This window comes from Portunus trituberculatus, chromosome 47, assembly GCF_017591435.1.
Source record: "Portunus trituberculatus isolate SZX2019 chromosome 47, ASM1759143v1, whole genome shotgun sequence".
Taxonomy (NCBI): domain Eukaryota; kingdom Metazoa; phylum Arthropoda; class Malacostraca; order Decapoda; family Portunidae; genus Portunus; species Portunus trituberculatus.
The window spans coordinates 37,533,225-37,559,704 of record NC_059301.1 but is presented as its reverse complement, the minus strand read 5'-3'; the positions used below and the strand labels follow the sequence as shown (position 1 = coordinate 37,559,704).

Here is a 26,480-nt window from a genome sequence, read left to right as displayed (position 1 = left end):
AATCTTTCAAACTCAAACTCTTCTCGTGACTTCTGGCATCTAGCCAAAAACATCTCAAATAACTTCACTTCTTCATCTTTCTCTCCTTTATTTCATCCTGATGGCACCACTGCCATCTCTTCTGTCTCTAAAGCTGAACTCTTTTCTCAAAGTTTTGCTCACAACTCCACCTTGGACAATTCTGGGCTTGTCCCTCCCCCTCCTCCTCCCTCTGACTATTTCATGTCTACAATAAAAATTCTTCGTAATGATGTTTTCCATGCCCTTGCTGGCCTAAACCCTGGGAAGGCTTATGGACCTGATGGGATCCCTCCTATTGTTCTCAAAAACTGTGATTCTGTGCTTGCACTTTGCCTGGCAAAACTCTTCCAACTTTGTCTATCGACTTGTACCTTTCCTTCCTGCTGGAAGTTCGCTTACATTCAGCCTGTTCCTAAAAAGGATGACCGTTCTAACCCCTGAAACTACCGTCCTATAGCTTTAATCTCTTGCTTGTCTAAAGTTTTGAATCTATCCTGAATAGGAAGATTCTCAAACATCTGTCACTTCACAATCTTCTGTCTGATCGCCAGTATGGCTTCCGTCAAGGACGCTCTACTGGTGATCTTCTGGCTTTCCTTACTGAGTCTTGGTCATCCTCTGTTAGAGATTTCGGTGAAACTTTTGCTGTTGCGTTTGACATATCAAAAGCTTTTGATAGAGTCTGGCATAAAGCTTTGATTTCAAAACTGCCCTCCTACGGCTTCTATACTTCTCTCTGCAACTTTATCTCAAGTTTCCTTTCCGACCGCTCTATTGCTGCTGTGGTAGACGGCTACTGTTCTTCTCCTAAACCTATTAATAGTGGTGTTCCTCAGGGTTCTGTCCTGTCACCCACTCTCTTTCTATTATTCATTAATGACCTTCTTAACCAAACTTCTTGCCCTATCCACTCCTACGCTGATGATACCACCCTACATCTTTCCACGTTCTTTCAGAGACGTCCAACCCTTCAGGAAATCAACAGTTCACGCGGGGACGCCACGGAACGCCTGACTTCCGATCTTTCTAAGATTTCCGATTGGGGCAGAGAAAATCTAGTAGTTTTCAATGCCACAAAAACTCAATTCCTCCATTTATCAACTCGACACAACCTTCCAGACAACTATCCCCTCTTCTTCAATGACACTCAACTGTCTCCCTCTTTCACAATGAATATCCTCGGTCTGTCCTTTGCTCATAATCTTAACTGGAAACTTCACATCTCATCTCTTGCTAAAACAGCTTCTATGAAGTTAGGTGTTCTGAGGCATCTCCGACAGTTTTTCTTGCCCCTCCAACTGCTTACTCTGTATAAGGGCCTTATCCGTCCCTGTATGGAGTACTCTTCGCATGTTTGGGGAGGTTCCAATCACACAGCTTTGCTTGATAGTGTGGAATCGAAAGCTCTTCGTCTCATCAACTCCCCTCCTCTGACTTACTGTCTTCAGTCTCTTTCTCACCGCCGAAATGTTGCATCCCTTTCTATATTTTATCGCTATTTTCATGGTAATTGTTCTACTGATCTTGCTAACTGCATGCCTCCCCTCCTCCTGCGGCCATGCTGCACAAGGCTTTCTTCTTCCTCTCATCCCTATTCTGTCCAACTCTCTAATGCAAGAGTTAACCAGTACGCTCAGTCATTCAGCCCTTTCACTGGTAAACTCTGGAACTCCCTCCCTGCGTGCTTTGGGGTCATCTCCAAGCGCACTTGAATCCTGTCCACGGTCCGAGTGTAGATTGGGCTTCCTCACTCAGGGCAACGGGTTCCTAGCGGGTGGGCTTTGAGATAGGAGGTGCCCCAGAAAGTATTCCCTTCAGCCCATAAATTCCCGTGAAAAGCCCACATGGTATGGTATACTTTTCTTCTTTTAAGAGGAGGTATCGAGGCATTTCCTCCCTAATTCTGGCTGACGGTTTTGGCACTTTTGAAGTCTTTGGAGAGCCAGCTCAAGTGGGCCTTTTTCTAACTTTCTTTTTTTTTTGCCCTTGGCTGGCCTCTTCCCTTAAAAAAAATAAAAAAAAAAAATAAAAAAAAAATAAAAACATCTTTGCAGGAAACTACGAGTATATTTTTTAACATCTCTCAGACATCTTCCCTTCCTCAGTTTCTTTCTATGCGATCTTGTGCTTCTAGTGTCATATTCTTCTCTCAGGATTAGTTTCTCATTATCCACCATTTTGTTAATCAATTTATAAACTTGTATCAGATCCCCTCTCTCTCTTCTCTGTTCCAGAGTTAGTAGATCCATAGCTTTTAGTCTCTCCTCATATGTCATCCCTTTAATTTCTGGAATCATTCTTGTAGCCATTTTTTGTAGTCTCTCCAATTTCTTTATGTGTTTCTTTTTATGGGGGGTCCACATAACTCCTGCATATTCCAATCTCGGTCTTATTTTAGTACTTATCAATTTCTTCATCATTTCCTTGTTCATGTAATGAAATGCTAATCCAATACTCCTTAGCAAATTATATGTCTCTCTGAAAATTCTATCAATATGGCTTACCGGTTGAGTGTTTTTTTCCATCGTCACTCCGAAGTTTCCATTTTTACTTTTTCTAGTTTTACTCCATCTCCCATCTTATAGATTCCCACTGGTCATCTTTCACTTTTTCCCATTTCCATGACATGGCTTTTGTCCACATTGAATTCCTTCTCCCATTTTTTACTCCATTTCCATATCTTGTTTAAATCTTCCTGCAGTATTTCACAATCCTCTGCACAGTTTCGCATCGTCCGCAAACAGATTTATGTTCACTCCATCTGGCATGTCGTTTATATATATGATAAAAAGTATTGGCGCCAATACTGACCCCTGTGGCACTCTACTGTCTACTGCTCTCCACTTGGACTTCATATCTTTAACTACCATCCTTATTTCTCTCCCCCTCAAGTAATTTTCCATCCATCTCAATATGCTTCCTTTTAAGCCACACTTCTCCTCTAACTTCCATAGTAATCTTTCATGTGGCACTTAATCAAACGCCTTTTTTAAATCTAAATAAATACAGTCAATCCATCCCTCTCTTTCTTGTACTTTATCAACTATTCTAGAGTAGAAACTCAATAAATTTTTTACACATGACCGACCTTTTCTAAAACCCAATTGGCTATTTGATAATAATTTGTTGTCTTCAAGAAACTCAGTCCATTGTTTCTTTATTACTCTTTCACACATCCTGCATATTACACTATTAGTAATACCAGTCTATAATTTAAAGGTTCTTCCTTCCTTCCGCTCTTGTATATAGGAACCACCTCAGGTCTTTTCCATTCTACTGGTACTGTTCCATTTTTAATTGAGCATTTTATGATGTATATAGGACTTGCTAGTTCTTCTTTACATTCTTTTAATATTCTGCCTAAGACTTCACTTGGTCCCATTACCTTCTCCTCATCTAATTCCGTCATCAACTCTTTTACTTCAAGCTTGGTTACTTTAACCTCTTTCATATGGACAGTCTCTCTATTACCCTGTGGTTTTTCAAATCTGGATTCCTTAGTAAAGACCTCCTGAAATTTACTATTTAACAGTTCTGCCATACTTTTTGGGTCTTCCACCATCCCATTCTCTCCTTTTAACCTTTCTATTGTTTCTTTTAGCCTTATTTTTCCATTTATGAATCTGAAGAACAATTTTGGTTGTTCCTTACATTTTTCGACTGTCCTTTTCATAGTTCCTATCTTCTTCCTTTCTCAATTTAGCATATTCATTTCTTGCTGTTTTGAAATTTTCCTTATTTTCTAGACTTCTGTTTCTCCTCCACCTTTTCCATACTCCATCTCTTTTCTCCTTTGCCATAGCACACCTTGCATTAAACCAATCTTTCTTTCCTTTTCTTTAGGTCTATATTTTGGAACATATTCCCTGACTCCTGTTTTGTATATTTCCAAAAAATTAATTATACTTCTCTTGCACCTTCTCTGAGTTTTCCATCTCCTCCCAATTTACATTTTCAAAATAGCTCTTGATGTTCTCAATATCAGCTTTTCTGTAATTTAATCGGTCTCCTTTGTATGATTTGTCTCTATCTTCCTTTCCCTCTTCTATATCCATTTCTAATATTACATGGTCACTCTTTCCCAATGGGCACTTATATCTTATATCATCGTTCATTTGTATACCCCTTGTAAAAACTAGGTCCAATCTCGCCGTCTCATTGTTTCCTCTGAATCTTGTGTTTTCCTTTACTTTTTGGACCATCATATTATCTATCATTAGATTCAGGAATCTATCTCCCTAGGCTTCTTCCCCCATACCACTTTCATAATTTTCCCAGTCCACCTTACAGTTGAAATCTACTATTATCACTTTTCTCCTTTCTTAAATGATTCTCATAAGACTCCTTATTGTGTCATTTATCATGTCTTTATATTCTTGATTGGTCCATGAATTTGTTTTTGGTGGTGTATTCACCTAGTTGTATTCACCTAGTTGTAATTTTACAGGGCCTGGGTATCATACTCGTGTGGCCCCGTCTCCATATCTACACACATCCAACTTTCCTTTAAACTATGCACACTCCTTGCTGACACCACCTCCTCACTCAAAGCATTCCACACCTCCACACATCTTTGTGGGAAACTATATTTTTTCACATCCTTCAAGCATATTCCCTTGGCTATCTTTTTACTATGCGATCTTGTAGTTCTACTTAAGTTTTCCTCTCTCAACATCATTTGCTCATTATCCACTTCATCCAGTCCATTCAACAGTTTATAAACCTGTATTAAATCTCCTCTTTCTCTTCTTTGTTCCAAGGTAGGCAAATTCATTTCTTTTAATCTCTCCTCATAGGTCATTTCTGCCAATTCCGGAACCATTTTTGTTGCCATTCTCTGCAATCTCTCCAACTTCCTTATATGCTTCTTTTTATAAGGGGACCAAACCACTCCAGCATATTCCAATCTTGGTCTAATTACCATACTAATTAATTTCTTCATCATATCTTTATCCATATAATGGAAGGCTAATCCAATATTTTTATCAAATTATACGTTTCTCCAAACATCTTATCAATATGAGCCTCAAACTGCCCATGGTCTTGTATTATCACTCCCAAATCCTTTTCCTTTTCCACCTTTTTCAACACTACTTCTTCACCCATCTTATATGACCCTCTTGGCCGTCTTCCACTCTTTCCCATCTCCATCACATGACTTTTGCTCAGATTAAATTCCATTTGCCACCTCTTGCTCCACTCCCAAATCTTATCCAGGTCTGCCTGTAAAATTTCACAATCTTCTTCACTCTTCACACACCTACACAACTTTGCATCATCCGCAAACAAATTAATATAACTGTTTACTCCCTCTGGCATGTCATTTATATATACCAGGAAAAGTATTGGTGCCAGCACTGAGTCTTGTGGGACTCCATTCTCCACCACCAACCAGTCCGACCTTGCATCCCTTATTACCGTTCTCATCTCCCTCCATCTCAAGTAGTTTTCCATCCACTTTAACACTTTTCCTTTCAGTCCTCCATAAATCTCTACTTTCCATAACAGTCTCTCGTGAGGTACCTTGTCAAAAGCTTTCTTTAAATCCAAATATACACAGTCCATCCATCCCTCTCTCTCCTGTATTTTGTCAACCACTCTTGAATAAAAGCTCAGTAGATTTGTTACACATGACCTCCCTTTCCTGAAGCCAAATTGATGATCCGATAATAACTTATGATCCTCCAGGAACCGTATCCAATATTTCTTTATCACCCTCTCACAAATCTTACCGACCACACTTGTTAGAGACACAGGTCTATAGTTAAGAGGCTCTTCCTTACTGCCTCCCTTATAAATGGGCACCACTTCAGCTCTCTTCCACTCTACTGGTACTTCCCTGTTTCTAATGAGCACCTTATAATATCATATAATGGATCAATCAATTCTTCTCTACACTCCTTCAATAATTTTCCTGAAACTTCATCTGGTCCCATCGCTTTATCATCTTTAAGTTCCTCCAACATTTTATATAACTCCTTTTAGGTATCTTAATGTCCTCCATGTGCACATTTCCTTGTATATTCTGTGGCTTTACAAACATTGTTTCTTTAGTAAATACTTGCTGAAACCTATTATTTAGCAATTCCGCTATATTCTTAGGGTCATCTACTATCCCTTGCTCTCCTTTTAATCTTTCAATGGACTCTCTCTTTTTAAGTTTACCATTTATGAACCTGTAAAACAATTTTGGGTGTTCCTTACTCTTGTCTACAATATCTTTTTCAAATTTTCTTTCTTCCTCCTCCTTACCCTCACATACTCATTTCTTGCCACTCTATAATTCTCCTTATTTAGTATATTCCTGCTCTTTTCCATCTTTTCCAAGCCACATCTCTCTTTTCCTTAGCCTTAACACAAGTTGCATTAAACCAATCCTTTCTTCCTTCCTCTCTTGGTTTATACTTTGGTACAAATTTCATAACTCCTTCTTTATAATATTTCATAAAAATCTCATATTTCTTTTGCACTTCTCTGATTTGTAACATCTCCCAATCTAATTTTCTGAAATAATTTTTCAAACTTTCTGTGTCCATCTTTCTATAATTCAATCTACCACTCCTGTATGTCTCGTCCTTCCTTCGCTGTGTTGTTGCTATCTGCATTTCCATAACCACATGATCACTCTTTCCCAAAGGACACTTGTATTGTATATCTCCACATAGGTACACTTCTCTTGTTAACACCAAATCCAGTCTAGCCGGTTCATCATCTCCTCTATATCTAGTATTTTCCTTCACCCTCTGTTCCATCATATTTTCCATCATTAGATTAAGAAATCTCTCTCCCATGCTTCTTCTCCAACACCACTTACTAGATTTTCCCAATCCACCTCCTTACAATTAAAATCTCCTACTAGTATCACCTTTCTTTTTCCAGATAATACACTTTCCAAACTCTGTAAAGTATCCTTGATCATATTGTCGTATTCCCTTAATGTCCAAGAATTTGTTTTAGGAGGTACATAGGTCACCATAATTATTAATTCTTTTCCATCACTTTTTATCCTTATGCTTATCACTTCTGCATTGTTCTTCCCATACCAAACCTTATCCACATTTATTTCTTTCTTCGTCATAATCATAACTCCTCCTCCACCTTTACTCTCCCTATCCTTTCTCCATATATTATATTTATTATCCAAATTTATCTTTGTTTTTTCATGCAATTTTGTCTCAGTCAAACACACGATATCAGGCTTCTCCACTATCATATAGTCTTGCAATTCCAATCTACTTGACAGTATCCCATCTATATTAGTATACATTACGGTCCACCCACTGCTCCCTCTAGGGGTTCCTCCGTATTCCTTCTTTCCACATACCACTTTCTGACTCACTCTCCTAAAACTCTCCAAAAAAACTTTTCTCTTTCCTCCTCAGACCGCTCATCATTTTTCCTTCTCGCCTCTTCCACCAATTCCTTATATCTTCTCCTCTCTTCCTCATTTCTAATCTTTCTCACAAACACCTCTTTACAACCTTCTATCTCTCTTAACTTTGATGTTCTATATAGGACATCCTCCAGATTGTTGTGACTTCAGTACTACTTTAATCGGTCTGTTCACTCCTCCTTATACGGACCCAGTCTATGGATCTCTTCCACTTCTTCTTGTAGGTCTTTTTTTTCATCATCATTTAGATTTTTGAACAGATCTCTTACCGTTTTCAATTCTTCCTTAATTCTCTTCGGCTTATATGTTATATTTTGTTCTTTCATCCCAAATATTAACACACTCTTCTTCTTTTCTGCTATTTCTGTGTCTGTGTGTGTGTGTGTGTGTGTGTGTGTGTGTGTGTGTGTGTGTGTGTGTGTGTGTGTGTGTGTGTGTGTGTGTGTGTGTGTGTGTGTGTGTGTGTGTGTGTGTTTGTTAATTCAACTCGGTCGCCTGCTGGTCACCCTGCCAGTCTTCCCCATTATGGAGCGAGCTCAGAGCTCATAGACCGATCTTCGGGTAGGACTGAGACCACATCAGCACACAACACACACCAGGAAAGCGAGGCCACAACCCCCTAGAGTTACATCCCGTACCTATTTACTGCTAGGTGAACAGGGGCCACACAGTTAAGAGGCTTGCCCATTTGCCTTGCCGCTTACCGGGATTTGAACTCGGCCCTCTCGATTGTGAGTTGAGCGTCCTAACCACTAAACTACGTGGTAATTCACCTCGGTTGCCTACTGGTCACCCATCCAATCTTTCCCATTATGGAGCGAGCTCAGAGCTCAAAGACCGATCTTCGGGTAGGACTGACACCACAACACACTCCACACACCAGGAAAGTGAGGCCACAACCCCTCGAGTTACAACCCGTACCTATTTACTACTACTTGAACAAGGGCCACACATTGAGGCTTGCCCATTTGCCTCGCCGCTTCGGGACTCGAACCCGGCCCTCTTGATTGTGAGTCAAGCGTGCTAACCACTACACTACACGGTGTGTGTATTTACCTAATTGTATTTACCTAATTGTAACATACGGGAAAAGAGCTATGCTCGTACTGTCCCGTCTCCATATCTACTAATGTCCAGCTTTTTCTTAAAATCATGAATATTCCTTGCGTTGACCACTTCCACGTCTAAACTATTCCATGCTTCCACCCTTCTATGAGGGAAGCTATATTTTTTCACATCTCTCCTATAAGTGGCCATTTTTTAGTTTTTTCCCATGCCCTCTCGACATTCTTTCATTCCACATACACAGATCTTCCCTATCCATTTTTTCCATGCCAATCATCACTCTGTATATTGCTATCAGGTCTCCCCTTTCTCTTCTGTTTTCCAGGGTCGGAAGTTGCATTCTGTTTAGTCTGTCTTCATAAGTCAAATCTCTTAAGTCAGGCACCATTTTGTTGCAGCCCTCTGTACTTTCTCTAGTTTCCTTATGTGTTTCTTTAAGTTCGAGCCCACTGTATTGTTGCATATTCAAGCCTTGGTCTTATCATTGCAGTAATTATTTTCTTCATCATTTCTTCATCTAAATATACGAACGCCACTCTTATGTTCCTCAATAAGTTCAATACTTCTCCAATTATTTTGTTTATATGTCTCTCTGGCGATAGGTCATTGGTAATTGTCACCCCAAGGTCTTTTTCTTCATGACTGGTTTTATGTCTTCATTTCCTATCTTGTACATACTCCTGATTCTTCTTTCACTCTTGCCAAACTCTAATTTCTTGCATTTTGTCGTGTTGAACTCCATTTGCCATGTACAGCTCCATTTCCATATTCTGTCCAAGTCTTCCTGGAGTAGTTCGCAATCTTTGTCACATCTCACTTTTCTTAACAATTTTGCATCGTCTGCAAATAGGCTCACATAACTGGACACCCCATCCACCATGTCATTTATGTAGACCGCGAACATTACTGGTGCCAACACTGATCCCTGTGGAACTCCACTCTCCACCAAGCCCCATTCTGATGGTCTGTCCTTAATTATTATTCTCATTTCTCTTCCTACCAAAAGTCTTCCATCCATTTTAGTAAACTGCCATGCACTCCTCCTACCATTTCAAGTTTCCAGATCAGTCTCCGGTGTGGTACCTTATCAAAGGCCTTTTTTAAATCCAGATATATTCCATCAGCCCAACCATCTCTTTCCTGTATTACATCTATCACCCTCGAATAGTAACATATCAGGTTTGTCGTGCATGAACGCCCTTTTCTAAAACCAAATTGACACTCACAAAGTATGTCATTTTTCTCCAAGAAGTCTGTCCATCTATTCTTCACCACCCTCTCACACATCTTAGCTACCACACTTGTAAGTGACACTGGTCTATAGTTCAATGGGTCTCTCTTGTTACCTGATTTATAAATTGGGACAATGTTAGCTCTTTTCCAGTCTTGGGGCACTACACCTTCCCTTAATGAGGCATCAATTACTTCACAAACTTTTTCTGCCAGTTGCTCCCTGCATTCTCTTAAAATCCATCCTGATACCCCATCAGGTCCCACAGCTTTTCTCACTTCTAAACTCCCCATCATATTCTTGATCTCCTCCACAGTTACTTGAAACTCCTTCATAATCCCTTTCTGTTCCATTACCAGTGGTTTGTCAAAAGCAGTCTCCTTTGTGAATACCTTCCGAAAGCATCCATTCATAGCCTCTGCCATTTCCTGGGATCCTCACTGCATACTCCATTTACTTCTAAACTTTCAATACTTTCTCTATTTTTGATGTTGTTGTTCACATGTCTGTAAAAAGCCTTGGTTGGTCTTTACATTTATCAATTATATCCTTTTCTTGTTTCTTTCTTTCTTCTCTTCTAATCAACACATATTCATTTCTTGCTCTTTTGTAACTTTCCCACTGCTTAATCCGTCTTTTCCTTCTCCACCTCTTCCATGCATCCTCTTTTCTTGTTCTAGCCTTTTCACATCTATCGTTAAACCAGTCCTGCTTTCCAACTTCTCTATGTTGTCTTATTGGTACAAATTTTTCTCACCTTCTTTGTATATTTTTATAAATTCCTTCCACTTTTCATTTGCTCCTTAGCACTCTTGAATTTCATCCAATTTGTCTCTTGAAAGAATTTCTTTAGGTTTCCAAAATCTGTCTTGGCATAATTCCATCTTCCCACTTTATATTCTTCATTTCTTCTAGATTTCTCTTCATCTATCACCTTGAACTCCAAAACTGCATGATCACTCTTTGCTAAAGGGCACTCCACCCTCATCTCCTCAATGACCATTGGCTCTGTACTAAAGACCAAGTCCAGTCTTGACGATGCTCCCTCTCCTCCAAACCTAGTATCTTCTTTGACCCACTGAGTTAACACATTTTCCATTGCCAGTGTCAATAGTGTATTTCCCCATGTTGTCTCTGATCCTTCCATTGACCAGTCCTCCCAACACACCTCTTTACAATTAAAATCTCCCATCATTATAGTTCGTTCACAGCCACCCAACATTTCTTCCAGACATGTTCCTGTATCTCTTATCATTTCTTCATATTCCTGTACTGACCATGCATTTGTCTTAGGTGGTACGTACACCACTATGTAGTGCCTCTTTTTCCTTCATTAGTTTCTGCTCTGATCTTTAGCACTTCTGCCTTTCCCATACCTTCTTTCACTTGATCCACCTTTATATCTTTTTAACCAGCAACATCACTCCTCCTCCCATCTTACCTACTCTATTTCTTTTCCAAACATTATATTTCCTTCTCCAACCATCATCAGGTCTTCTCCTCTCTCAGTTTTGTTTCAGTAAGACCCACAATATCTGGGTTCTTGTCCCTCAAGTAATCGTTGAGTTCTAAAATCCCGATATCACTCCATTTATGTTGGAATACATTACATTCCGCTCATACGTAAGTTTCTTTAGTCCTTTCTTGCTGTACTTTTCTGGGTTATGAACCACTTCCTCAGTCTCATATCCAAGATTCTCCAGAAAACTCTTTCTTCTCCTCTTCTGTCCTCTCTTCATTTTTTTCAAAGCCTCCTTTCTCAACTCATTTAACATTTCTCTTTCCTTTTCACCGAGATCTCTTCTCAACCAAATCTTCCTTGTTGTTTCCTGCTGGGCTAGCCTCCATGACTTCTCCACCAATTCATCTACATCCTTTTGTGACTTAAGTTTGATTCTTATTGGCCTCATACCTTCTCCTGTGAACTTTCCAATTCTATGGAAGTCCTCTATTTCTTGTACTAGGTCTTTTCCCTCCTCCTGCACCACATTTGTGTGTGTGTGTGTGTGTGTGTGTGTGTGTGAGAGAGAGAGAGAGAGAGAGAGAGAGAGAGAGAGAGAGAGAGAGAGAGAGAGAGAGAGAGAGAGAGAGAGAGAGAGAGAGAGAGAGAGAGATTAATAATAATATTACTTGTGCTTAGTTTACTGCTGCTTTAACTCCTCACCTACAGACCTGGGTTTACAAGGCATTTGTGTTATGGTCATATTAGACACATTAAAATTAGATACTTTTTACAAGAAATAAATATGTCTAAATTGCTGATAAATATGGTATCTAAGAGTTCCAACTAATGGCATGGTAGGAACAGAACTTGGATATAAATCAAGGATAGCCTGTAGTTAGAAGTTTCATGACTTCCTTTGAATCGTAATAAATCTAAAGAAAGTGATCTGAAAGCTTTTGACCATGAGGATTTATTACTGTGGATTGAACTAAGTCAAGATACTTAAGGTAAGTGAACTCTAACATATTGGTATTTAGAATATAAGTAGTTCAATATATTGGTATTTAGAATATAAGTAGTCTTGAAAGCTACAGACTTAACTGTCCAGTTATGCAAAAGTTACTGCATTCTAATCATTCTTTGTTACTGAGTATATATTTCACACACCTGAATGATTTTCTCTGCATCATAAATCAGGTTGAAGTTTTTTTCTGTCATGATCAGCAAGAGGCCATCATGGATCTCAGCATTACGAAGCTTACCAAACTCCTCCTTGTGTTCCTTGCCTGTGGATAAATGCAGTGATGCTAATAAAAATAAAAAAAAAAGTAAAAAGTAGTTTTTTTAACTTCTTAAAGTCAGTCTAAACTGCACACTGTCAAGTATGTATGTGAATAATCCACCAGCAAGTGCTACTTCTTAAGCTGTCAATCCAACTATCTTTTTTCTAAAACTCTTATATAACACTGGAATAATAGTTTTTTTTTTTAAGTAAAAACTTTTTATGAATATACTTACCATATATAATTCCATAAACTTATATTCCCTACCAACAAAATAAAACAACCTGCACCTGTTTAATAATCATTTCCAGGAATTATCCCTCCACCAGGGAGAAAGAAAATTCCTCTGCATAGCACAAGTGCAACTTAATCCTCTGGACAAGGCCACCGGCCAAATCTTTGTTAATATCTGCCACTAAAGACAGCAGCATTGCGGGAAGGGAGGAAAGGAATCTTTCCTTATGTGATTACATATAGGTAACTATATTAGTGAAAAATGTTTTTACTTTTGCATCACATCCTCAAACTAGGAACACAATCTCCAAAACTATCTATGCCCACCAATTTAATTCTCAAGTCTTGTTGAACAAAAACAAGAAAAGGCAGATACCCAAATATCCCTCTAAGCAAAGGGAAATAAAACAAGGAAAAAAAATTACTGTACTACCCTTGGAGAGAAGACATTTAAGTACCTATGTCATATTCCTGAGGTAGAACACTAGTAGCTACTACCCAAACCTCAAACCTTATGGGCATTTACTTTCACCGGATAACACTACGTACTCCTAAAGAGATATTGTCAGTCATTTTCATTACTTAGCAGATCCAAATAAACAGGGTATGAGGGTGGACAGCTTGTCTGGGATCCAAAACCATAAAAAAACAAACTTGAACAGGAACAACAACAATCCCTAATTCTATACCTGACTGATGCAAAACAAGACCTAAAGCAGAATGATATCCCTTAATTGTTGAGACTGACAAGGGCGTGTCATGAAGAAAAGTTAAAAGTCTGCCAAGTTCATTACAAAAGCAGACAACTCAGTACAGTACAGTAAACCCTAATTTTTTTCACAGTTCATTTTTCACCCAGTCATTTTTACAGTTTATCATTAGAACCTAAGTACTTTTATGAGATGTACAAAATCCCACTTTATCATGAAAAAAGTATTGGCCATTTTAGATATAACGTATGGAGGAAAGACAGAGGGGATAAAGGAAGAGGAGGAGTCATGATAATGACAAGGAAAAAGATGGTGGTAAACCATGTGGAATATGGGGAAGGAAAAGCAGAAGTACTGTATATTAAGATGTATATTAATAAAAAAGACTTAACAATCATTGTAACATATGTGCCACCAAAAATTAATGCATGGACCAACTGAGAATATAAAGATATGATAGATGACACTATAAGGAGTCTAACAAGAGTCATTAAAGAAAGGAGAAAAGTGTTTTTAGTAGGAGACTTCAACTGTAAAGAAGTGAACTGGGAAAATTATGAAAGTGGTATGGGGGAAGAAGCTTGGGGAGAAAGATTCCTAAACCTAATAATAGATAATATGATGGATCAAAAAGTAAAGGAAAACACAAGATTCGGAGGAAACGATCAGCCAGCGAGATTAGACCTGGTTTTTACAAGGGCTATACAAATGAATGATGATATAAGTGCCCATTGGGAAAGAGTGATCATGTAATATTAGAAATGGATATAGAAGAGGGAAAAGAAGATAGAGATGAATCATACAAAGGAGACCGATTAAATTACAGAAAGGCTGATATTGAGAATCTCAAGAACTATTTCAAATACGCTAACTGGGAGGAGATGGAAAACTTTGAGGGGGTGCAAGAGAAATATAACTTATTTTTGGAAATATACAAAACAGGGAATATGTCCCAAAATGTAGACCAAAGGAAAAAGGAAAGAAAGATTGGTTTAATGCAAAGTGTGCCAGGGCAAAGGAGAAAAGAGATGCAGCATGGAAATTTCGGTGGAGGAGAAATAGAAATGCAGTAAATAAGGTAAACTTCAAGATAGCAAGAAATAAATATGTTAAAGTGAGGAAGGAAGAGGAGAGGATCTATGAAAAGGACATAGTTGAAAAATGCAAGGAGCAACCAAAATTGTTTTACAGATTCATAAAATGGAAAAATAAGACAAAAAGAAACAATAGAAAGGTTAAAAGCAGAAAATGGGATGGTGGAAGACCCAAAAAGTATGGCAGAACTTGAATAATAAGTTCCAGGAGGTCTTTACTAAGGAATCCAAATTTGAAAGACCACATGGTAATAGAGAGACCATCTATATGGAAGACATTAAGGTAATCAAGCTTGAAATGAAAGAGTTAATGAAGGAATTGGATGAAGAAAAGGCAATGGGACCGGATGAAGTCTCAGGCAGTATACTGATAAAATGTAGGGAAGAACTAGCAAGACCTATACACAACATCATTAAATGCTCAATAGAAAATGGAACAGTACAGTACCAGTAGAATGGAAAAGAGCTGAGGCAGTTCCCATATATATGAGCAGAAGGAAGGAAGAACCTCTAAATTACAGACCGGTACCAGTAACTAGTGTAATATGTAAGATGTGTGAAAGAGTAATAAAGAAACAATGGATCGAGTTCCTTGAAGACAACAAATTATTATCAAATAGCCAATTTGGCTTTAGAAAAGGTCGGTTGTGTGTAACAAATTTACTGAGTTTCTACTCTAGAATAGTTGACAGGGTACAGGAGAGAGAGAGATGGGTTGATTGTATTTACTTGGATTTAAAAAAGGAGTTTGATAAAGTGCCACATGCAAGGTTGCTGTGGAAATTAGACGAGAAGGGTGGTTTAAAAGAAAGCACATTGAGATGGATGGAAAATTATTTGAGGGAGAGAGAAATAAGGACAGTAGTTAAAGATATGAAGTCCAAGTGGAGAGCAGTAGAAAGCGGAGTGCCACAGGGGTCAGTATTGGCGCCAATACTTTTTCTCATTTATATAAACGAGATGCCAGAAGGAGTGAACAGCTACATAAATCTGTTTGCAGACGATGCAAAACGGTGCAGAGTTATAAGCAAAAAGAGGATTGTGAAATACTGCAAGAAGACCTAAATAAGATCTGGGAATGGAGTAAAAAGTTGGAGATGGAATTCAATGTGGACAAAAGCCATGTCATGGAAATGGGAATCTATAAGATGGGAGATGGAGTAGAACTGGAAAAAGTAAAAAAGGAAAAGGATTTGGGAGTGACCATGGAAGAAAATAATGAACCGGCAAGCCATATTAACAGAATTTTCAGAGACATATAATTTGCTAAGGAATATTGGAATAGCATTTCATTACATGAACAAAGAAATGATGAAGAAACTGATAAGTACTATAACAAGACCCAGATTGGAATATGCAGGAGTAGTGTGGATCCCTCACAAAAAGAAACACATTAAGAAGCTGGAGAGACTACAAAAAATGGCTACAAGAATGGTCCTAGAACTTGAAGGGATGACATATGAGAGACTAAACTTCCAACATTGGAACAGAGAATGGAGAGAGGGGATCTCATACAAGTTTATAAATTGATCAATGGAATGGACGAAGTGGACAATGAGTATCTGATCCTGAGAGAAGAATATGCCAGTCGAAGCACAAGATCACATAGTAAGAAGCTGAGGAAGGGAAGATGTGTAAGAGATATTAAAATGTATAGTTTCCCGCAAAGATATGTTGAGATGTGAAACAGTTTGAATGAAGAAGTAGTGTCTGCAACGAGTGTACACAGTATTAAGGAAAGATTGGATAGGTGTAGATATGGAGATGAGGCCACACGAGCATAAAGCCCAGGCCCTATAAAATTACAACTAGGTAAATACAATTAGGTAAATACACAAACCAGAAGAAGAATCATCTATGCTTGATCTGATATTCACACACACACACACAAAAAAAAGAAAAAAATAAATAAATAAATAAATAATAAAAAAAAAATAAAAAAAAAAAAAAAGAGCCTTGTCCAACCATCAAATATCATAGCTCCATGGGGAAAAGTGATCATGTGGTTCTGGATATTGAATAAGAATTTTGAAATGTAATGAGGGACACATACAAAGTATGTTGAACTATGCTAAGACAGATTTTGAAGGATAGTATCAATAGGAAAGAAACCATGCAGGGCAAAACAGTGGAAGAGAAGTTTGAAATATTCCTCGATAAGTATAATGAGGGGATAAAGAGGTATGTTCAAGTATACAGAGTTAAATAAAGCAAACACCCATGGTATAATGTTACTTGTACAAAAGCTAAGAAAAGTAAAGATGCAGCTTGAAAGAAATCAAGGTAACAGCAAAATGAAGAAAATAGGAAACAGTATAAAGAGGCATAGAATGATTTATTAGAATGAGAAGGGAGGAGGAGTGAAAGTTTGAAAAAGATATAGTAAAGAGGTGTGAAGAAGAACCCAAGGTTTTTTACAAGTAAATAAATGGAAAAATGACAATCAGAGAGATTATCACAAAGCTAGTTAAGTTAGTGGTATGGAAATAGGATATATGAAACAATAAAAGTGAGTGAACTTATGAATGAAAGCTTTAGATCAGTATTCAATGTGGGAGATTTCATAGAACAAAATGATGAAGTGCCACAGGAATGGTTTAGAAACATTATGGTGCATAAACAAAAAATTAGCAAACTATTAGAAAAGATGGATGTCAGAAAAGAAATGGGGCTAGATGGCATGTCAGAATGGACTCTGAGACAATGTAGAGAACAACTGGTGGAACCAATCTGGGATGTGATCAACACCTCTTTGATGGAATGGAAAAAGACCAAATATAGTCCCCATATACAAAGGAGGGAAAAAGATCGGGCCCATGAATTATAGACCAGTCACTGTAAAATTGTGATCAAAGAAAAATGAATGGAATATCTGGAGGAAAATTAAATTATAAATAACTCCCAATTTGGATTTAGAGTACGAAGATTGTGTATAACAAATTTAGTTTTTTTTTTTTTTATACAAGAATAATGGATAAGGTATAAAGGAGAGATGGAAGGGTAGATACAGTGTATCTAGATATCAAAATGACAGAGTACCACATAGGAGACTCATTTGGAAAATGGAACCCATGGTAAGAATAAAAGACAGTATCTTAAGCTGGATGCAAGATTACTTAACAAAAAGAGAAATGCAGACAGTGATAAGAGACACACCATCAAGTTGGAGCACAGTAACAAGTTGGGTACCACAGGGTTCAGCACTGGCACCATAAATGTTTCAAATATAATAGTAATGATATACAAGAGAGTGTAAGTAGCTACATAAATTTACTTGCAGAAGATGCAAAACTATTGAAAATAATAAGGAGCAATGAAGACTGTATGGAATTGCAGAGATATATTAACAAGATCTGGGAATGGATCCAAAAGTGGAAAATAGAATTTAAAGCCAAGAAATTATATGTGACGGAATAGAAAACCTAAATGGGAATACAAAACAGGAGAAGAGATTATAATGAAGAGGAAGGAAGGGAAAGACTTGGGAGTGGTTATACAAACATCCTGACCACAGAAAGACACATAAATGGGTTATTTGCTTCAATATGAGACATTAACAAATATCATGGTGGCATTTAACTACATGGATAAGAGTATAATGATAAAGATCATAACAACTATGATAAGACCCAGACCTGAATATGCAGCAGTGGTATGGTCACCACACATGCAAAGAAAAATCAAGAAAGTAGAAAGAATCCAAAGGACTGCTACAAAGATGTGCCAGAAATAAAAAGACCTTCCCAATGAAGAAAGATTGAAGGAAATGGAACTACCAACTTTAAAGGATAGATGGGAGAGAGGAAATAAAATAACGATGTATAGATGGGAGAGAGGAGATAAAATAACGATGTATAAGATAGTAAACCATATGGAAAAGATACAGACAAAACCTGGTATCACTGACTGAAGATGGAGATAGACAAACAAGAGGGCACTCTTAGATCATGAAAAGCCAATGTTTGATAAATATTAAAAAAGTCTAGTTTTCACATAGGACAGTGGACATCTGGAATGGATTGAGCGAAGAAAGTATGCACATATTTAAGGAAAAGTTGGATAAAATTAGATATGGAGACAGGTCACTATGAGCCTCACTTGAACCCCTGCAATATACAACAAGATAAACTAAGTATATAAATACAGACACACAAGAATCAAGAATAAACAGGAAGAAATCTTGTTTATAAAAACAAAACTCACTTGGAAAGACTCCACTTTCTATATCGAAGGTAGTAATATGCTTGAAGGGATGAAGTTGGAACACATGGAACCTGAAGAAGTGTTCTGATTGGCTGGCAAGAAACAATCTTGGAGATTTGATGATGAGTACATCTGCCACATAGTTGATAGCAAGGGTGTTGGTGGGTGAGGGACCAAGGTTCACTATATCATAGACTCTTCCAGTATTTAAGTTGTGGCGGGTCAGCACACTGCCCTTTCTTAGACCAATCAACACTGGCTGGTACTCTGAGGAAAACAAATGGCACTGGCTTGGCTTTTGTGACAATAGTGATACATTGCTAGTCTAAGGAATATTAAATGAATCTCACTTATTTCACTCAAATAGGTGAAACTATCTCATCTTGTAAGTAAAATCACATATACATTACTGTTACAACTCTGATTCACTTTCTAGAAATAATCATAACTCCAACATTGATGATACATAGTTATTACTAGTCTAACAATAAATATAACATATCTCAGGATAATCTGATCCTTACATCAACACACATATCGTTATATTTTGTGCATACGCAAAAAAAAACTTAAGCTAGCTACATCATTGAATTTCTGTGTCACAACCAATGTAAATACAGAGACAACATTTATTCAAAAGCCATTTGAATTTATTACTACAACCAATTACAACTGCAAACTTTACTGACAGTTTAGTTGTTACATGATACTACAAGACATTAAACTGATAAGTGAAACAATACTATTATAAAACACATTGAATGATATCAACTCATGCAAGTTTTTAATTGGTGGGATATTCTTACATCTTGAGTAATATCATAAGCAAAGAGAAGTAGATGACTATACCTATGAGCTGTACCTTTGATCTTTACAAAGGATCAGTAGCTAAGTGCTCTGTCATCAACTTGACAGCAGTAGCAAACCATACATGAACTGTATCAGTAAATTTTGTAGCTAACAATACAAATTATTGACCATAAGTAGGTGTCATTGCGATAAGTTATTGCAATATAACGATATTGGTTTATAAGTTATCCAATTATTATTCTTTTGCCTGTTATTGGTTCATTGGCATCACTAATACTTTTGGTTCCAACCTAGCAATAATTTCACTTCCGAAATTTAAACATGAACTATATCAGTAAATTTTGTAGCTAACAATACAAATTATTGACCATAAGTAGGTGTCATTGCGATAAGTTATTGCAATATAACGATATTGGTTTATAAGTTATCCAATTATTATTCTTTTGCCTGTTATTGGTTCATTGGCATCATTAATACTTTTGGTTCCAACCTAGCAATAATTTCACTTCCGAAATTTAAACTGACATCACTGAGGAATTCAATGAGATGCCCAATGTGTGCGCCTCATGTCAGCTCGCTGCCTACCTCTGTCCAGTCTCCACACTGCTCCCTTGGGATTGTCTGCTCTCCTCCCCATTTACCAGCTTCTCCAAGGAGTTGTCCTGGTAAGCTCTCACTTTTTTTTTCTTGACGTTTTGAGTTTTTTGGTGACAATGAATGCAATCCAAGGATTGTTGTTTTTGTTCCTCTGGTCTTTTTTGTGACTCAGAGTTATGGTTTAGGATAAACTTCTAAAAAGAGGCATCCTTCCTCATCTTTGGCTAGCAAATGACCCAGCGGTGAGAAAGTTCCATCTGCGGGGAAGGATAAGGGAAAGCGAAACAGATAGAAGGATGACGGTGCTAAACAGGTGGTTTGCCCTTTCCCATCCCCAGTTGCAGCCCGAGTCACGATTTAACAGTGCTCCTCTCCCCAATGACCGTGCGGCCAGGGATGATGAATTTGACTGCCTGAACATGGTTATTAGTGGACTGATTGCTGAGTTGGATGGGAACCCAGATGCCAGCATCTCTGTCAGGAGCAGCAATTTCTTCTGGTGATGAAGAGGGTGAAATTCTTGAGGGTGAGCTGGATTCATTTGGCAGTCCCCAGCAGGCCCACCCTAAAGCAAAAGGTGACAATCCTGACTTTCTCCATGTCCTTGAGGAGCTATCAGGTCACCTCCATGGTGAGGAAGAAAAGGGTGAACCTGTCTGCTCATCTGGCTACCATTTTGAATACCAGTTTGAGATGCAGGCCATCTTCAGATGGAGTAACGTCAACTTGTGGCAAGATAAAACTCTCCAATTATGTGCCAAACTTGACTATTCCAGTGACTAACTTTGTCATTACCACTACCATGAGTGTTAGTGGTAAGCTCACTGACATGTGGCTCTTCCATCCCAATGTACTGCTCTCCAAGGCCCTAGTCCCTGTGGCACAGTGTATCAGTGGTGTTGGTGAAGGAAATGGGAAGCCAATCTCCTCCTACTTGGATGGGCTTAATAATAGCCTTAGGCTTCTGGCATTAGCAGTCAACTGCTGAGTTGCAGAAGGAAGTGACTTGGATCTATATTAATGATTTGTCCATAGCCGAAATTTGCAAATGGGAATGTGAAGTTGGGAAGGAAGAACTATTTCCTTTTGATGTCAAAAGGAAATGTGACAAGATTCACAGAACAAGGAAGCTGGGAATACCCTCATTCTGCTCCAAGAGACGGTCTGCATTAGGAAGGTGTGCCCTCTATGGCCAGACCTCCAGGTAGCCCTTTTTCCTTTACAATCAAGGCCAAGGACCACTTCTTAGCCATTATTAGGCCAAAAGCCACCCCAGGGAAAGGAGGCGCTGCCATACATGACTCGCCAGTAGACGTCCTTTCAGTAAGTACCATTCCCTTCTCCTTACTGAATATCCTTAAAAATTTTGTTACTGGTAAGATTTTTTGCCATTAGACAATTATACCAGGCCTTATCTACAGATATGTGGATCCATGATGTTGTAATATCCTTGAGTTCTTTCATCCACTTATGTAACGATTCAAACAGCAATGAATGCAACATGAAGCATTTTCAACCTCTCTTTGATTCCTCATTTCAAACTCTGCATGCACAGTTTCTCAGCCTGTAGTGTTGGTAGCCAGGCATGGAGGAAGAGAGTTAAATTGAACTGCTATTAAAGCCATCACAGCCAGCAAAAAATGCATTAATTTTCCAGTCTTACCTAGGTCGGAATTCATCCTCTCATCAGGTATCGTTCTTTAGACATATCAGTGCATACAGTAATAGCCCGTGTATCCGGATTATAGCAGCCAAGGCCCTGGCAGATATGCGAAAAATCTGGATACACGGAATTTCCTCTCCCAACCCCTTATAAATTGAGAAAAAAACATGTATATAACCCAAATGGGTAAGAAAACAATGAATAAAAGCACATTAAATGTATAATCTGGAAAAAAAATGGTACATAAGCAGTACAAGGGGTGGTGGGATATACACCCAACAGTAAAGGCAGCGTCACACTAGTACTTTTCCGTCAACTTTCTCTGTCGCATTTGTCAACTGTAAACAAAAATGGCTGCCCCTTCACCCCCAGCCAGTTGCTGCTATTTTTTCATTGCTATTTTTGGCCTTTAATGCTTTTTATGAAACTCTTCAGACAGCTTTGTATACTCATAAATGACAGACCAGCTCATCTTGGCCATTTGCTACTTGGAAGTTCTGCCTTGGAGCATCTCACAGAAAAATGTAAACAAACAACTGAACCACTTTTCGTTGCTAGGCTGGAACAAAAAATATACATGCAACCCCCGCTTTATGAAGAGGTTACGTTCCTTAAAAAAAAAATTTGTTAAGCAAATTTTCGTTAAGTGAACCAATTACAAGTTTAAACCCTGACTTGAGCTTCCATTAAGAGTAAACAAAGCGAGAGTGCATCATAGTACAGTTAAAGGTTTAATTTAAGTAAAAATTATGAAAAACATTTAAGCAGCTTAATTCAAGACTAAGTCATTATAATGTACACTAATGTATGTATGTAAGTAACTTTATAATGTTGATGATCTTAAATTACGTTCCTAAAAAAAAAAATTTGTGAAGGGAATTTTCGTTAAGCGAACCAATTACAACAAGTTTAAACCCTGACTTGAGCTTCCATTGAGAGTAAACAAAGCGAGAGTGCATCATAGTACAGTTAAAGGTATAATGAAAGTAAAAATTATGAAGTTAAACATTTAAGCAGCTTAATTCAAGACTAAGTCATTATAATGTACACTAATGTATGTATGTAAGTAACTTTATAATGTTGATGATCTTAAATTACGTTCCTAAAAAAAAAAATTTGTGAAGGGAATTTTCGTTAAGCGAACCAATTACAACAAGTTTAAACCCTGACTTGAGCTTCCATTGAGAGTAAACAAAGCGAGAGTGCATCATAGTACAGTTAAAGGTATAATGAAAGTAAAAATTATGAAGTTAAACATTTAAGCAGCTTAATTCAAGACTAAGTCATTATAATGTACACTAATGTATGTATGTAAGTAACTTTATAATGTTGATGATCTTAAATTCATGAAGGGAGGAAGAGTAGAGCGGGAAATACGCTAGCTGGCAACCTGTGGAATGTTAACAAAGGGTGCATCATTGTACCGCATACAAAACTTATATACCACATTTCCAAAAGGCTTTCCATTTTATTCATTGAAGAGTTACGAGTTTAGGTGGTTCTTTTAGCTTGCAAGGAAGATATGATCTCACCAGCCTTCTTGATAGAGTCTGATGACTTGAAAATGGTAGACAGTAGATAGAATCAAGCCATGGTGGGAAGCAATGCTATAAGTTTTCTCGCCTCTCTCGTGTCTGTGAATAATATCTAGCTTCACTTCGAGAGTAAGAGACTTCCTGGTCTTCTTAGCAACGCTAGGTGACACTGCAGGGCGTTTTGGTGGCATGTAGAGCGAGGGAAGAAGAGCTGCTGCTGATGCTGTTATTGTTTTGAACTAGGGAAGTGAGTGGTGTGCGTTTTGTCCACGAGAGGCGCTGGTGTATTCAAAAGCCTGTCTGCTTGCGTGATACAGTGGGCCTTTCAAACTTGGAAAACATTACCTGGATAAAATTTTGTTAAAGCGAGTTTGGTGTTTGTTAAACGAGCAGATGGTAGTAAAAGGAAACCCAGGTTGTAGCAAAATTTTGTTGTGTGAACCTTCGTTAAGGGGGTTGCCTGTATACAGGCAACCCATGCTTAACGAACGGGTTATGCTCCTGAAAAACCTATTGTTAAGCGAATTTTCGTTAAGCGAACCAATTATAACAGGTTTGACCCCTGATTTGAACTTCCATTGAGAGTAAACAAAGCGAGAGTGTATCATAGTACCGTGCAAGTAAAAATTATGAAGTTAAACATTTAGGCAGTTTAATTTACCGTATTTGATGGCATATAAGATGCACTTTTTTTTTCCAAAATTTTGGCTCATAAAATCATCCTGCGTCTTATGCGCGAAGTTGAGACCTCCCGAGACACACTAACCCAGCTTACGATCAGTGCTTCTACCTAATCTAAACTCCACGCATCATTATTTTATTGCTTGTATTATTATTATTATTATTAACAGTATTATTGCCATTATTTTAAAAACAAATTATCGTATTATGACCGAGTCTTTAAAAACAAATTATCACAAAAATGAAAGCAATCTATCGTAATCCATGAGGTCGTGAGTCTTGTTTATAAGCATCAGTTGATTGGAAGAACCCCACTCTACATGCCATCTGTTGGCAAGAAACAAAACTACAGAATATAATCCATCTAATTAACGTCTATTCCATCCAGATTTTTTTTTCTTGCTTTTTATTCATCTATTTTATGTCTATTCTATTACATCTATTATCAATCTATTCAATGCTTATTCCATTTACCGTATATACTGTTCGTGACCATTGGGGATTTGGTATCACTGCTGGTAAGGGTGTGAATTGTTTTGACTTTTTGGTAGCATTGGAACATCCTCCCTGGGAAAAGACTGAGCTACACGATTTCTTACAAATTAAGAGTTGTAGAATATGGCAAGGAGAATGGGAATAGAGCAGCAGCAAGGACTTTTGGGCCACCACCTATGGAAAAAATTATACGTGTCTGGCGACAGCAAGAACAACAACTGAAGAGTGCAAAGAAAGGTAACCATAACCTTCGCTGTCCAGCCCCACATGGCCAGAACTAGAGGTTGACATAAAGACATGGGTGATAAATGAGAGAAGTTCAGGGAGAAGTGTTTCTACTAAAATGATAATTCAAGAGGCCAGGAAAGTAGCAGAACAACGAGGGATACAAAAGTATCGTATTTCCCTGTTTCTTAAGTTTATGATCAAGTGTAGTACCAGCTTCGTTTTATTTTAGTGTTCCTTTAATAAAATGGATTTTTCTTTTTTGCTTTATGGAAAAAAGGCTTTATTTTAGTGTTCAATGTTTATTGCTGTTGTGATGCTTTGCATGCCTGTAACGTGCTGTGAGACTGCTATCAAGAATATATGCTTAAATACACTAAAAACTTTTTTTCCTGAATCTGACCTGCTAAAATGGGGGTGCGTCTTATATGCCAGTGCGTCTTATATGCCATCAAATACGGTAAGTCGTTACAATGTACACTAATGTAATGCTCTCCTGTGGTACAGTATATCGGTGATATTGGGGAAGGAAAAAGGGAGATGGTTTCCTCCTACTTGGAAGGACTTAATAATAGCCTTAGATTTCTGGCATCAGCAGTCAACTATATGAACCAGCTGCAGAAGGAAGTGGCAAAGATTCACATTAATGATTCAACCCTAGCTGAACTCTGCAAATAGGAATGTGCAGTTGGAAGGAAAGATCTGTTTCCTTTTGACGTCACAAAGAAGTATGGCGAAATTTGCAAAACCAGGAAACTGGGGAGACCCTTGTTTCATTCCCATAGGATGTCTGTACAAGAATGTTTGCCCCGTATGGATCAACTTTCAGGTGGTCATTTTACCCTTCACAATCACAGTCGTTGACCTCCTCCAGGCCTTTTTTAGGCCAGAAGACGCCCCAGGGGAAAGGGGTCGTGGCCATACAAAACTAGCCAGTAGGCGCCCTTCCAGTAAGTAACATTCCATACTCCTTGCTGAACACCCCTAACAATTTTTTCAGTGGTAAAATATTTGCTATCAGACAGTTATGGCAGGCCTTGTCTACAGATAAGTGGATCATTATATTATCCATGGTGAGGTCATTGAGTTTCCTGTTCCACCTACCCAAACAGTACTGCCTAGACCTCTTGACCTTTCTGTAACTGATTACTCTGCCCTAGACAGTGCCATGCTGGAGTTTATTAACTATGGAGTGGTTGAAGGCTGTGAATCAATTGTTGGTCAAGGTTTCTTTTCTAACATTTTTTCCCATTATGAAGAAAGATAAAAACAGTTAGAGTAATTGTGAACCTTAAAGAACTATACAGTAAGCAACCGCACTTGGCAAATCTCAGCTTGGTGAAATTCACTTTTAGCGGTAGGGTGGCCATGGACCACCAAGTGAACACTTGGGTGATTTGAATTCATACTTGGCAGTCCCCTGGCAGCCGCATAGTGAACCAAGCGGCTCCCTGGTGACGTCAGACCTCTATCTAAACCAGTGGTTCTTAACCTTTTTCAGTGCCTGTACCCCTTGATATCTCAGAAAAACTTCTGGTACTCCCTCCAATATAAGTACTATACAAACATATGAAAAGGATTAGTAATGAAAACCATGCTGAGAAATTATTAGATTTTTTAATTACTGAAAGAAGTCATTTTTTTTTTATTTCAAATGTAAAGTGTCAATTAGTAGGATTCAACTTAAAAAAACTTAACTTAAAAAATTGAGACAATTACAGTAGGAGAAAAATTAGGAAAATACAGGAAACCCCACTTAACGAACAGGTTATGTTCCTAAAAAAATGTTCATTATG

At 38.0% G+C, this 26,480-nt stretch overlaps 1 protein-coding gene across 1 annotated transcript in view; it reads right to left on the bottom strand.

The window, feature by feature from the left end:
* LOC123520713 overlaps positions 1 to 26,480 on the bottom strand; it is a 98,280-nt gene that overhangs the window by 17,067 nt on the left and 54,733 nt on the right. The window contains exons 3-4 of the mRNA XM_045283250.1: positions 18,679 to 18,945; positions 12,322 to 12,440 (exon numbers count right to left, since the gene is read on the bottom strand). Coding sequence (XP_045139185.1) covers positions 12,322 to 12,440; positions 18,679 to 18,945 — 386 coding nt within the window. The remainder of the gene's footprint in view (positions 1 to 12,321; positions 12,441 to 18,678; positions 18,946 to 26,480) is intronic.